General features: G+C 39.3%; 1 protein-coding gene across 1 annotated transcript; it reads right to left on the bottom strand.

Annotated features, from left to right (window-relative positions):
- Positions 1-5,770: 5,770 nt before the first annotated feature.
- LOC146461054 (uncharacterized) lies at positions 5,771-9,560 on the bottom strand. Its single transcript, XM_085087297.1, has 2 exons — positions 9,308-9,560; positions 5,771-6,959 (listed from the first exon to the last, which is right to left on the bottom strand). The coding sequence occupies exons 1-2, from the start codon at positions 9,558-9,560 to the stop codon at positions 5,827-5,829; spliced, it is 1,386 nt and encodes a 461-aa protein (XP_084943423.1). The 3' UTR covers positions 5,771-5,826.
- Positions 9,561-14,733: the final 5,173 nt, after the last annotated feature.

Here is a 14,733-nt window from a genome sequence, read left to right as displayed (position 1 = left end):
ACTGGCAAAAGAAGCTAATCGCGTCGAAAGACTGAGAGTGAAAGCGGAAAATAGGTGACGTGACTAGAGTTGTGTAGGCCTTCCAACCCCATTTTATTCGTGAACCATACCCTGTCCCATACTAAAATGGTCAAAATCTATACCATATTTCGGATCAAAAAGGCTCAAAAACCATACCATACAAACCTATATGGCTTATATGGGGGAGTACCCTCCCCACCCCCACCCTCGTGATGATCTACGTAGTTTGTACACGGGAAATCAGTCAGGCCCAATTGTTTCAGCGCTTTGTTGAGTATTTCCCTAATAAGAGCCGGATGTTTGCCAAGAAAAACAAAAATAGAGCTCGAATACAGGTAATTACGTATTGGAGTAGAACAGAGACTGTCCAACATTGTGAACCCCTTGAGATTAGACTTTATAAGGAAACTCACTGAGACTGAGTACGTCGAGTAAAACTGAAAGTCATTAACGAGGATTCTTGGTTTGCGTACGTTCCAGGGCCGGGGGCCGGGAGCCGGAGGCCGGGGCCGGGGACAGGCTTTCCGATCCGCTGCTGCACATGATCATTCTCGACTCCATAAATCTAATGTAATGGTTATGTAAGTTCCAAAAGATTTCTTGCTAATGACTTTCTACTTTTGCTGTATTGGACCAAGTTAGATTACGTAAAGTAACATGCGAGCATGAAGTGATATTTTTCTTGCGTTCAAGACGTTCAAGGACTTTAAAAATATTGTTTATCCCCTTAACTAGATATAAATCGAATGATAATGGTGCCAGGATGCCTCACGTTAGAAACACGTTAATAACTAAAAGATATTTGTTCCCGTTCCAATTGTTAGCCGCAATCGTAAATCATTGTGTGACTTAACAAGTGAGGCGAGCCCTCAATATCCCCTTTGGATGCATTCAAAACACTTACAGTGTAAACTGCTTATGAGTTTCTGATAAATTCCTCATACAATGCATTTCGATTGCGCGCGCGTTGCTGAAATATTATACCTTTATCAAAAGCTTATTAAAGTAATTGCTATATATAACCAGGAGGCTCTATATACGAAAACTTCTGGAAATTGAAAATTGCACGTCAGAAGATGTTAATGATCTACAGGTTGTGAAGGGATGCGCCGCAAAAGAATGGCGATAGAGACTGTAGCAGGTTTTGCTTGAGAAAAGAAAACATAAATTTGTGCATCAGACTGACCGCCTTCGAGCGCTTTCTATTTTCACATTATTAAAGGACAGCCATGAAAGAATCGAACGGCCAAACATGCCAGCCAATCAATATTGCAAAACTCGTCAGTTAGACAAGAACTTCCCATTGCTTAAGCAGCGCCTGACGACCAATACGTCAACATTAAGGCCTGGCTAAATTAGGAAACATTATTGCGGAAACATTATTTCTTGTTATGTTTTCGGTGTGGCTAAATTAGCGGGAAGCAAACAAAATGTTTTGCTTCCCCGGTGGCTAAACGAGGAAACACTGTTTCGGAAAACAGAGGGTCTCGCATGCGCATAATAATAAACTGACTTTGTTTCTAGGAAACATTTTTAATGAGCGGCACTGGAAACTAGTCAACATTGCTTTCATTGTGGCTAAACTGGGAAAAATATGTTTCGGAAGCAAAATTTGTGTTCGGGTAGCAAAAATGTTTTTGACCTGAGGCAAAAACATTTTCTTGTTTCCGAGCAGCAAAATTGTTTCCGGAACATACGTTTCCCGCGCGGCTAAATTGGGCAACACTTGCCTCCGCGACAATGTTTCCTAGTTTAGCCAGGCCTTTATAAAGCGTTTGAATGCAGAGGACCACGCGACGCGCAAATAAACTGTTTTGACTACGTTTCCGTTTGCCGGATCTCTTGTAGTAGAAATGCACGTGCCGGACGTCACTTTACGTGTAAATAAACCAAACTGATTGCAGGGCTGACACTACAGAAAGTATTGGCCTCAAACAACAAGCTCTTTGCCGTAGTGTCGGCCCTGCAATCAGTTTGGCTTACTAGTTGTGAGTTAGGCCCTAGTAACTATCTCCAACCAGGTCCCAGTTGTTTAAAGAGTGAATCATTTCTCCAGCGGCTTAGTGGATAAGTTACTATCCAGCGGATAAAATGCACTTTCATCCGTTGGACAGCGACTTTTCCACTGGATAATGTTATTTACTCTTCGAACAAGCGAGATCATGTGAGTTAAGGACGGTACCTACTAATTCGAAGGTATTTTTGCACAGTTTATGACTATGCGGGGAAAGCAGATATTAGTATGGGATACTGGAAGCAAAGCAACAATAATTTAAAAGAGTGGCAAAATACAAAGCAATGTATGGAGTTTTTTTTTTTTTTTTTTTTTTTTCAAATTAAAGCTTTATTATCTCTGAAAAATGCATGGTTCCCCCCAGTTTTCTTTTTGGATACCAAGAGTACTTCCTAAGTTCTGCTTTCTCCGCATAGTTTTAAACCGCGCAAAAATATTCCTGTATTAGTAGGCACCACCCATAGGAAATCAGAGTATCTCGAGATGCGCAGAACGTACGTATAAGCAGTACGTAACAAAAGAAGGCGCTGTCTTTAAGGGTGAACTAGCATCCCACCCAATGGGAGCTAGTGACCATGCCAGCATTCACGTCATATGTTAATTGGAGAAAGCACTGAACTAAGGTTCTAATAATCTGTTTCAGAGTCTAACTCAGATTCCTGTTCATGATCTGCTCACAACTCCCTAGTCCAGTGGATCTCGGGATGATACGAGCAACCGTGCTACTAAATAGATAATAAATAAATAACTGTATTTAAGTTTCTATGTTTTTAGCGCAGAGTGCTAATTGGGGACGCTCTCAAGATCGAATTGAAATTTGGCAATGTTGGTTTTTGAGAGAGGGGAGCAATTACGAGAACCAACAACAAACTCAACCCACATATGACGCCGAGTCCGGGAATCGAACCCGGACCACATTGGTGGGAGGCGAAAACACTCACCACTGCGCCATCCTTGTTCCCCTCCCCAGATAATACAAAGGTATTTTTGCGGGGCTTATGACTATGCGGGAAAAGTAGATCTTTAATTATTATTATCATCATAATCATCATCATCATCATGCATCATTATTATTATTATTAAATTAATAATCTCTTTATTAGCATATTCCAAGTAAATTGCTATTTACAAGTTAAAAGTAAAAAAAGCACTATTTAAACCTATTTACAATTCATTTCGATTTAAAAAGAGAGTACTTTCGAGCACAGATTTTTTAAAGAAAAATGAAAGAATTATTTTATTATTATTATTATTATTATTAAATTATTTATTTCTATTATTATTATTATTATTATTATTATTATTACTATTATTATTATTATTATTATTATTATTATTATTATTATTGTTGTTCCACTGTTCCAACATGTAAATTACAGTATAACTCTGATAGGAATCCTTTTTTTAACTTTTGCAGCCTACATAACAAAACGTTTTATACTAAACAAAGACAAAAAAGAACAGCGGCTTAACTACCCTGAAGAAATACTACAAAATTATTATTATGTTATTGTATTCCACTATGATCTGTTACAATTTTTATGGGACAAACCACTTGCTATGATAATTTACAAAAGGTTTGATTAGAAAAAGAGTTTCCAATATGCCATCAGACCATTACACTTTACAGCTATCAAATTTTCAGTTTTACACTTCCTCAGTTTTAACCATTTCACTACTGAGATGAGAGCAAGGAAGAGTATAATTTCTGCGACAATACCACAAATGTTGTTTTATTAATCACACCAATTAAAACCGACTGCAAGTCAAGATTCATTTGTTCATTGGATAACCGAGACCAGTGACCTTCAAATTCTTCCCAAATTGACGTGCATGTGTATACGGACTCTATACGTGGGTATACGTAATTACCAAGACCCACATTGGTAAACCAGTAGGGTTAAAGAGGCTATTCACATAATACTTCACCCTGACAACATCAACAGGGATAATGGAATTGAAATTCCAGAAGCATGGATGCCCACGATCAAACAACACAATAGCCGATCGGTACCAAGGCGGACCGCCGAGAGAACAATTTCTAGTCTGAACGACCAGGATTGAAATCCTCTATTCAACAACAGTCTAAGAGAGGACCGAAACGCACCAATCAACACAAATTATAAACCAAGGTGCTACTTATACAATTACGCAATCACACCATCGCCTGAGGAAGACCAGCAGTATAGCGGTCGAAACGTCGCGATCCACATCTATGTGACTCAATTGTGAGACACTGAGACAAACGATTAAGCTCAGCTATTAATACTTTCGTGTTAATGAAAGTAAATATATGAAAGATATATTTTGAACTGCGGAATTTTTTTCAGGCTTTCTATATGTACTAATTGCGAGGATCTTTCATCTATTTGATCTTTCATCCGCAGTTCAAAATATATGTTTCATATATTTACTTTCATTAATTCATTCTTCACGGGTATATTACGAACCCACAATATGACCAGCTCCCAGTTGGCTTGATAGCTCAGTTGGTAGAGCACTGCACTGGCATCGCAGAGGTCATGGGTTCGGATCCCGTTCAAGCTTGAATTTTTTTCAGGCTTTCTTTTTCGCAACTGCTTAAGTTGCGTACTACTGCGAGGATCTTTCTTCTATTTGAACTTTCGTGTTAGTTGACACCGTCCTTAACTTAGTATTCTCATTGTTGAATCGACTAATTTTTGCTAACAATAGACTGAGGAACATTTTATGTTAAAACCTGAAAGAGGGATCGAAGAGGACCAATCGTTTACAGTCCTCACAGTCCGCATGGCATACAGCCGACCAATAACATTTTGACTTTAGTTGACCAATCAGGTCTTTTGAGACATTTACTGGACGTATCACTATTCACTTGACTCTGACGATGGCTTAACTCCGCTCAGTTGTCGAAACGTCAGTCAATCTTTAATACCTTAAACAGCTGTCCTTCTCAGGACTACATTCACCCACAGCCTGATTCGCCCGGATGATCATAGCTTGTACTTATAAATTTTTTTGTAAATTAAAGCATTCTTTCGTTCGATCACGAGTCAACAATGCATGCTGCGATCTTGGCCAAAGGCCGTAAGACACCTACAAAAGACCTTGAAATAATTCATGGACCTTTTCTTCCCTCGTGCAATGTTTATTTCAAGTTTCTATATATTAAAAGGGAAGTATCATGGGGTTTTCGACCTCTTTTGTCAGTTAAAATGGTGAAAGAGGACCTTCACTTAGCCACAAACAATTCTAGAACAACGAGAGGAAAGAAATCAGCTCAATTCTTGAAAGGAACAACTCGTGATCTGTTCCAGCGCGTTTTGGAAACAAAAATGCGAGAACTTGAAAAACGTTAGCCTGACATTTCCCAAGTTTCAATCCATTCCGACCTACTCTGTCTCTGGCCAGAGGCACTAATCGATAGTGTTATTGCACTGGGGTGATAATTTATAACAAAACTAGACGTCAACTATTTCTTTGTTTAAGTTGACAGACAAACATTTTTGGGTTTTGAGATGACATTAAATTCGCGTGATACTTCCCTTTAAGTTCTGAATCATTCCAGTCACTGTCACAGTTGATTGGGGGAGACTGAGGTCCTAAATAACATGACCAACGACCTATTATAAGTGCAAATTTTTGGGCACAGTCGCAAATATGTATTTGATCATTCTTGAGCGCGATTTTGCAAGGTGTCCCCAAATGTTTTTGGCTTTTATGGTTCCAACCTCATTCCCAGGGCCCACTCCGCGTTCAAAATTTTAAAGCCTTAGCTGCACCAGAGATTGAGTTTGTACTTTCCCTACAGATCATGGGAAGTGTTTGTGAATAAGAAAATTCCTCAGTACTGATGGTAAGGGAAGCCGCTGGACTTTACTTGGTGGAACGCAGGCGTTTATGACTTGTCGGCATAAGAATTTCAAATCAAAAATCATCGGTAGCTGCCAAATTCGAATGTAGCCGTCGCTATAGCTACCGGCAAGCTCTTCACCGCTTTGTGTAAACGCCATGTGAAACACACCGGCTTCACTGTGAAATTCTGGCGGCTGTTGTGACGTGTCTAAGACAAAACTAATTGTTCCGTCCTCAGTATTCACACAAGAAATAGTGCCATCATTTGCTCCCGCAGCCAAGATTGTGCCATTCGGGGAATATCTGACAACGTTCAAAAGCTTTCTAAAAGTCAGAGTGTGCTGGATTTGGGCAACAGCATCCTTCATATCGATACCTGACATGCGCCATATTTTCACGACCCCTGCATACATGACGCACGTGGAAAACTCTTGAAAGGGAAACCGAGGGTCGAAAATACAGACCGACTGCGTTATAAAATCTTCAAGATTGCTGTCGGCAAGATCCGGGACTTTGTACGGAGCAAGGATTTTCATGATTTCTAAACTGTTCATCAGAGCCAATCGAGTGGTGCTGAGGAAAAACACGTGACCACGTGACGAGGTTACTGCAAGATAGCGAGAGTTAGGAGAAAAAGCACAATCTACAACAACGCCGCGAAAGCCAGGACATACTTTGGTCACTTTCTCAGAGCAAAGCGTTTTCCCGTTTCGAGCACTGGTGATTGACAGATGAAGGACTCCGCTTACTACTCTGATGGAAGCGATCATGTTTCCATCACGTGAAAACGGGCAGCCTTGAGGGTAGACCCTGCGGTATTCCGACGTACCTCCAGAAATGTTGCACGGCGTGCATTTCTGTGGCGAGGAGTCAACCTTGCAAAGGAAAAGGTCTTCCTCTTCTTCTATGCCGTGCTTTGTTGCTAAGCAACACAGCTGCAAGCCGTTGGGGGAGATTGACCAAGGACCGGAAGTCAGTGTGTGGTACTTGGTGATGGCAGTTGAAGGCGAGGATGCCAAGTCCCAAGTGCGCGTGCGTGAACTGTAGGTTGGGTTTTTCGCCAGATGGCATGATGGCTCGACAACAGCACCTTGAATAAAAATACTTCGATTTAGAGGTTTTGAAACGGTCTTTTGAATACAGATCCTAGCTGTATTCATTACTCATACTGGATGCACAGGCTTTTTTTGTTTTCTTTTCTTTTCTAACTTTTTCTCCTCTTGGAGTTCGAAGTGTGCGGTTGAAGGGCGTTGAGGTGGGAAGAGTACTTCAAGTAACGCCACGAATCGTGTCCCTGACGAAAATGTACCCATTTGGTGAAGATAAGACTTGGGCTTTGCCTTACTGGAATGGGCAAGGTGCATAAGATGTGGTGTTTTAAACACCCTGAATGATGTTTCTGAACAACTGTGCTCATGTTTCATGATTTAACACTTTTGGTTTCGAGGATTTGCCCACGACAGGGTAGGTAAAGGGTCTATGACTTGAACTTCCTGAAATTATCAGAGGATAATCGATCACATTAAGTACCAACATGAATCATATTATCTTCAAAAAGTCAAAGATTTTGTACAATTACAATTAAGTAAAGCGCTAGGGCGTACAAAAATTAAGTTCTTTTTTTGTTTCGTTGAACACGGGTCGAACACGTTTTGAAAGGCTATTGAACCAAACGATACTCCTGTTACGTTTCGATATGTTTTGGTATCGATATCGTCCCACTGTCTGGGCCGCCAGTGGGGCCTGAGTATGTTGTTGTTCAATGAGATTGACGAAAAATTTCATCACGGAGGACGGTGAGGTTGGGGTGCCGTACAAAACAGCACCAAACAAACAGCATTAAAAACAATTAAAAATAGCTACTGGACTTGCATCCGTCTGTTTGTGCAAAATATAAAGCCATACGGTTAACTTCCTGTTTGCTGAGAAGAAAAAACATTTTCAGAAATAAGCATGTGGATTAGAATTGCACCTGCATGTCCCAGAGTTCTTTAGAAGTCAACTGAGATAGCTTAAACCGGATGGCTTTACGTATTCTTTTAATCATTTTATTTTTTCTCAAGCTTGTTCGCCTCCGTTAATGTTTAATATCTCGGATTTTGTGCAATATGCTAGGCGCTGTTCGGACTGCATGCAAGAACTTTGTATTCCACATACTAAAGTCGCATCAACATTGTTTCAGCGTGTTTGAATAGCGCCGGACTCAATGGTCAATCGATTATTTTGCTTAATTTACAATTTTAATACGTTTCTCCAGACTAATGAACTGAGGTTTAGTCTGTTTAGCGCTCATTTGATTCATTCGTTAAATTTTAAAAATTCATCGTTATAATTTTGAGTGGCTTGTTAAACAACCTTTATTAACAATCTGTTTGTCCAGACTAAATAATTTGTGGTAGGGAATAATATGCCAGCTCCATCGAATAAATACAAATCAACTGACAAGGATTTAGAAAAACATTTCGGTACAATGATTATTTTATCCGTTCTTATGTTGCTGTCTACTGTATTTTTGTCTTTTATAAGTAATTTTGAATTAGCCGGTAGCCCAATTTTCTGGTGACGATTTCAGGTTGACCGAGTGCATGGTGAAGCGGAAAAAAAAATCTCCACTTACCGATATACATATATTTGCTTTTGCTAGGGCAAATCTCTACGAGGACAAAACTCTTGGAGACTTAAATATATTTTCATAATTACTGATTTTGTGATTTAGCCTAGTAAACGATGAATTGGGTTCGGAGAAAATCTTTCGTGTGACTGAATTATGATGTCGGAGGCACGCTCTTTGATATAGATGATTTCACGGCCAAAAGCTACGAAAATTTCGCCTTTTAAGGCCGGGACGACTTCTAATTTATCAGCCTAAACAGGGAAAAATCCTTTTCACTGATGTCAAAGTTGAAGCGGACGATATACAAGGCCAGTCACAATTAATTGCCTCGAAGCGGCATAATTAATGTTTGTTTCAAACATGTATTTTATACATGAATATATCGAAAAATTAAGCTGAGCTGTTGAAAAACCGCAAAATAATTCAAGTATACAGCGGCGTGTAAAAAATCGAGAAAGGAAATTAACGAAAGGAAAGGAATAGAGAAATGCAAGCGACCGACACAGGGTCATGAATAACTGCACTAGGTGCAATGCCGTGTAAGCTATTTTAGTAAAAAAAATATAATTATATATTTTTTGGTTTTGTTTCAGCCGGTTCGAAAGAGAGTTGAGTTAGAGTTCAACGGAGAGCGCGAGTTCAAAATCTGCTCGGTTGTGATAAAAATTCGAAAAGATTCAACTCTGATAGGGTACGATAGTCCGAACGAGAGTGTATCAAAGACTGTAATTAAATGATAACGGCATTTCCTAAAATCTTGTCAACTCTCGGTCAATCGTTCTTGTTCGTAGCAAGCTAATGGATGTAAAATGTATTCTTCTCACCGTATATGAGTACTGAATCATCCTGCGCTGCAAACAAACACTGATGTTGGTAATGGTACCGTACTGAATTGATCAGCTCGTTCATATACCGCTGAGGATTACTGCTTGCAAGTCCTTCACCGGTTAATTGCATAACAACAGCTCCTCGACTACATCTTTTCTTCTTTGGAAATGGTTTGTACAGATTTGTAGAGAGCGGGGAAGGATCCTGTAAACTTTGGGGAAAGTGATGACTCGAGCAAGTTATACCCATCGTGGTGTAGAAAGTGGGAGAGACGCGCGACTGATTGTGAAATGTTAATCGGTCGGGAAGCTCTGATCCGCCGCGCGTGCAGTCTCCGCAAAGTAACTGACGTCAGTGCGGAAGACAGTTGAAAAACTGCGCAAAGAATATGGCTGGCTTTTCTGCTCGAATGCCAATACAATTTTAAATTTTAAAGTATTAGTTAGTATAGAAAACCACTAGACATTTTGACTATAAAAAATAACTAGTGTATGTTGCCAAAATCTGTCAATGCTTTGACAATTTTTTTGACTGCAAAATCCGATCCCTGACTATATCAAAATTTCAACGCTGTACGAACACTGCACAAATACCCTGTTCAGGCGCCCTTACATGATAACTGGTGTCATATATCTCACTTAATTTTTCAATTTTCCAGCTACTTGCAGCTCACCACTAAGTGAAAGGACCTACTCTTACCAGTTACTTCTCCCCTGTGCCTCTGCCTTCGGTAACCCGAAAACTTCCGGCCACCTTTTAAAAAATCAGCTCAGATATAAGTTTTTCATGTACCACACCCAGCGGCTACACCCGAGGTACGGCAATAGCCTGTGGCAATGGCTCGGCTCGATTTTGGGCATCAGGTTTGAATTTGGCAGAGCAAACAAAATGGCAACTGGTCGAATAATACAATATAACCATTTTAAAAATTTCGTCCCTGCATGCATTTACATTTCTCTCCTCTATTAGAGGAGTCTGGCCCTATTCGTCAAAGACTACATTCGAACTCCCCTAAACGAGGTTATGAAAAATCTGCTTCTTGAATGGGCTCCCGTGATTGGCCGCAGGAGGAAGAGGGAGAGAGGCGCCTGTCAGCTCCTTGTCTCCTACGCAGCCGTTATTAGGGTCGTCACGCGATGCTTCTTTAGTGGGGAGAAGCATTGCGTGACGACCCTAGTAACGGCTGCCTAAGGGACGGACCATTAGAAAAGTGATGGGGGGGGGGGGTGGGGGATTTTCTGTTTGCAGGATTTTTTTTTTTTTGCTCAGTGCTTGTGCAGGAATTTTTTTTTCGGTTGATACCCTCTGCACGAATTTTTTTGTTGTTGTTGTTTTCCAGAAAAAAAAAACTTTAAATAAAGGATTTTTTAAAAAAAGTTGTACTTTGTGGGCTTGGAATGATTACCTTTAACCCCTGAGACAATATCTAAAAATTACAGCATAATGGTCAAAACTAAACAAAAACAACGAAATTAGTGTCTAAGTAGTATCTAGTGCTGCTAGTAAAATCAGAGTCATACTTAAATAAAAGACTGGTCATCACTGGTATTGACAATGAGCCACAGAGCATTTTGTGGTGAATAAAGTGAACACTTGCCCTTTAATCTAGATGCTCCTACAAGCGTTTAACAGAACTTCTTGAAAATGACTCAGTTTTTTAAATTTTGTAACCATAAAGCACTCTGTGGCCCAACGAATAAAACTACAAAGCGCTTTATGGATAAGCAGATATGTTGGAAGCATTTTACTGACAAAATCGTTTTTCTTCAAAACTAATTGACCTATTGCTCGTGATTATTGGGTTTACTACCAGTTACAAACAGAAAACAAAATACTGAGTTGTAGTAAGCGTAAATTCCAGCCACGACACAAAATGTGGGGTTGGTTTGTTGTTCATACAAAACGAACTTCCACAAAAAAAATTAGATTTTCAAAACATTAAAAAGGCCATTTTGGGGCATTCTGGAAGAAATTTTCTGTCATTAAAACACTTAAAGGTATTTTCTATAATAATTCCTTAATCCCCTTTGCAAGAATTTTTTTTTCGGGCATTTTGGCTTGCACAAATTTTTTTTTTTTTGTATTTTCCCCACCACCCCCATCACTTTTCTAATGGTCCGTCCCTAAGGAGACCAGTCAGCTCCCTAAATTAAAATACCAGATTCTGGGGGCGCTCAGTATTTCTTTCTGAGAACTCAAGGGAGATTAATTACTGGACACGGGCGCTTACTTCTTTTGGGACAAGCATTTAACAGTTTTACTGGTAAAAACTCCTAGTAAACAATAATAAAATAAGATAGTAAAAATTGTAACAGTGACACATACTTTTTATTATTGTTTGCCACCAAATGTAATTTACAGAATTGTAAACTAACTAAAGGAAAATGACGAGAAAGCCCAAAGAAACCATGAGGCTTATGCAGCACGTGCTTCCTCAGCTAATGTACAAAGACTAATAGAACGACAGTGGCGAGATAGGTAAAATAACAATTAGTGATAATATACAATTTAACAAAAGGGAAAGAAAAAAGGAAACGCAAAGGGAAAGTAATAATAAAAAGGGGAATAGGGGAACGTAGAAATTAAGTAGGAAGGTACTTCTTAAACTTGTTTTTAAAAGTTGCAACACTTATTGAATTTTGATGGGCTGGGCTGAGCGAATTATGAAGTAATAAAAAATAAATCAAAAAATAAGTGAAATATTAGCGAACGAAAGGTCTGGAGCGAGTCTAAAAACGAAGAGGGAGAATGTGTGTGAGGCTCGCGCGCTTCACACGCGAGGATCACGCTTACGGCGCTTCGCGCCTTCCGAAAACGTCCGAAAACGACTGTTTTGCAGTCTAGTAAAATATCACCATCTTCAAGGGGCACTTATCGGAAAAGGGGGTTTGCCCAGCTAGCTTGCACACTTGGACGTTTATCAGGATAGAGACACTTTTAAGATAGGAGGCGCTTGAAACGGGGCGCTTTTTGGAAGGAGCTAGCGCTAAATCGACTTTTTATCTAAATACGAATAGTATGACCTTCTCTTTTCTTTGAGCACATGACTATTTTCTCAAGCATTTCTTCATTCGTTACGAAAATGCCAACGCCTCCTTTGAATTCAAACTAGTTTAAGAGATTTTCAGAGTTTATTTCCAAATATACTAAAAGTTAAGGATATTTAAGGTATTGAAAAATTACGAGGATAAGGGCATGAGGAAAAGTGAATGATTAAATTTAAAAATCTAAGATACATTAAAAATACAATGATAGGACATAATTATTCATACGTCTTAAATGCTTTTAGAGGGTGCATAGTTGCTAGGGTTTCAGGTAGCGAGTAAATTCCACAAAGTTCCCAGCGTAGTTGCTTGAGGGCAGTATCTCTGTAATTTGTCGCTGTTTCTAAATACACCTGTAACTAACCGCGATCAGGATCAAACCTTCAAGGGAAACCAGAAAAGGTTCCAGTATGGGAACAAAGGCGCTACAAGTTCATACTAGTTGCCCGTGCCAGTGCCCTGTATCTCAGACTGGTCAATGAAAAGGACGCTGACAGACTCCTTGGAGAAATCGTATTCTCGTTCGTCAATAGACCCAAAATGGCGGCCGAAAATTCAAATAAGTTAAAATTAAAAACGTATACCAGCACTTGAAAGAGCACTTTTACTTTAGTAACCTTACAAAGTTTCAACATATCAGGTGAAATATCAGCTGAGAAAATGTAAGTTGAAAAATGAAAAATTCACTGAGACGTTTGTATATCTAGTCATACAAACGTGTGTTAATTTGTCAAATTTCATCTTACATTTCCTAGGCTTATAACACCTTATATGCTGAAACTTTGCATGGTTACTAAAGTAAAGGTGTTCTTTCCAGTGCTGGTATCAGTTTTTCATTCAGTTCAATTCTAACTCATTCAAATCTGGCTAAATCTGTTGCCGCCATTTTGGAGAAGGGTTTTTTTGGCGGCCGCCATTTTGTTTACTGTATCGTAGGGAGGCATGAGGGAAAAGCGCGGGAACTGACAAAATCCTGTTCAGACCAGTGACCGTGCCCAGAAACGGTGCCCGAGTACTGCCCTTGGAGGTGGTGACCGTGGTCGGGCCCTTGAAAAGATTTTTTGCTCGGGCGCCAACATAAAGCTATGTTCGGACTAGTGCATGTGCCTGGGCCAAAGAACTATACGTTTGATTTCTGTTCGAACAATGTTTTTAAACCGGTAGGTTTATTACGAAGAATTAGTCTGAAATGACGCGTTTTCAGTTTGGGAGAATCTTTCAATCCACAAACAGCGTCTCCAAATTTGAGTAATAATGTTCGTTCATTGAGGATCAGGCATAGAAGTATTCATTAATTACGGCGTGACAATAATAACGAAACGGAACAGAAAATATATACTGTGTGGACAACCAAAATTATACAGCCAGTGAAAGATTGGCATGAAAATTTGCGTATTGAGTGAGGGTTTTTCTACAGTGTGATATGTAGCGCCTCCTTGATTTGAGCTGGAAGGAGGTGGAGGCGGTGTCGAAGTCCAAGATGGAGACACAATCTTCAGAGCGAGCTTTGTGAAAATACGACATTTTGTTTCTGAAGCTAATTTCGAGTGAAAATAGCTATTCAGTTTTACTTTTCTTGTCACCTTGTAATTAGTTACACTCTTTTTTACTTTTGTTTATAAAAACGTCTAATTTGGGGGCTGATACGAAGCTGAACGTTCTTATTTATTTTTGGCAATTTGAACCTGAAGAAGTTCTTAAGATGCCCTTAAATACAGCTTACGTTAGACATAAAATGAGATGTTCAACTATGTACCAGGTATGCAATAAGAAATCCATTTTTAATATTAAAATGTGCCCTCTTATCATTTGGGCTAATTGGACTGTATAGACTGAAGTTTTACATGTATTTTTACATGGTTTATTTTATAAACATTAATTATTTTTTCATAATAAAATGTTTTTAACTGACTCTCAGTCTGGATTGTATTCTTAGTATGTAGTTAAATTTTAGTTACAGCCTCAACGTTCTTATAACAAAGGTTCAGTTCTTATGTGAAAACTGAAGAGAGTGTGTATACGCTTCACATTGATCTACATTTATTGACATGTTGTAATTAGTTATATTCTTGACTCTATTGTATCCTTGCATTATATCACACCCAGTAGCGGGTTCTGTTACTTGTTCTGAAGATGGATGAAGTTTCATCCATGTATACATAAAAAAGTTTTGACCTTTTTGGAAGTTATTTCCTGTCTGCTGTTTCTGTGGAAATTGGAATAATAATTATTATTAAATTTTCGACAACTGCGGCTGTTCCAAGTGGGCAGGGTATTCTAAAATTGCTCCAAGAAATAATCTAACATTTTACGGCACGGAAGTTCCAGGTTCATATTTGGCGCCATCTTGTTCACCTGGTCAGCCGTGTCCGTGGAAC

Source organism: Pavona decussata, unplaced genomic scaffold (assembly GCF_977016875.1).
Source record: "Pavona decussata unplaced genomic scaffold, jaPavDecu1.1 SCAFFOLD_202, whole genome shotgun sequence".
Lineage (NCBI taxonomy): Eukaryota > Metazoa > Cnidaria > Anthozoa > Scleractinia > Agariciidae > Pavona > Pavona decussata.
The sequence above is the reverse complement of the archived record's forward strand: the minus strand, read 5'-3'. Positions and strand labels throughout refer to the sequence as shown.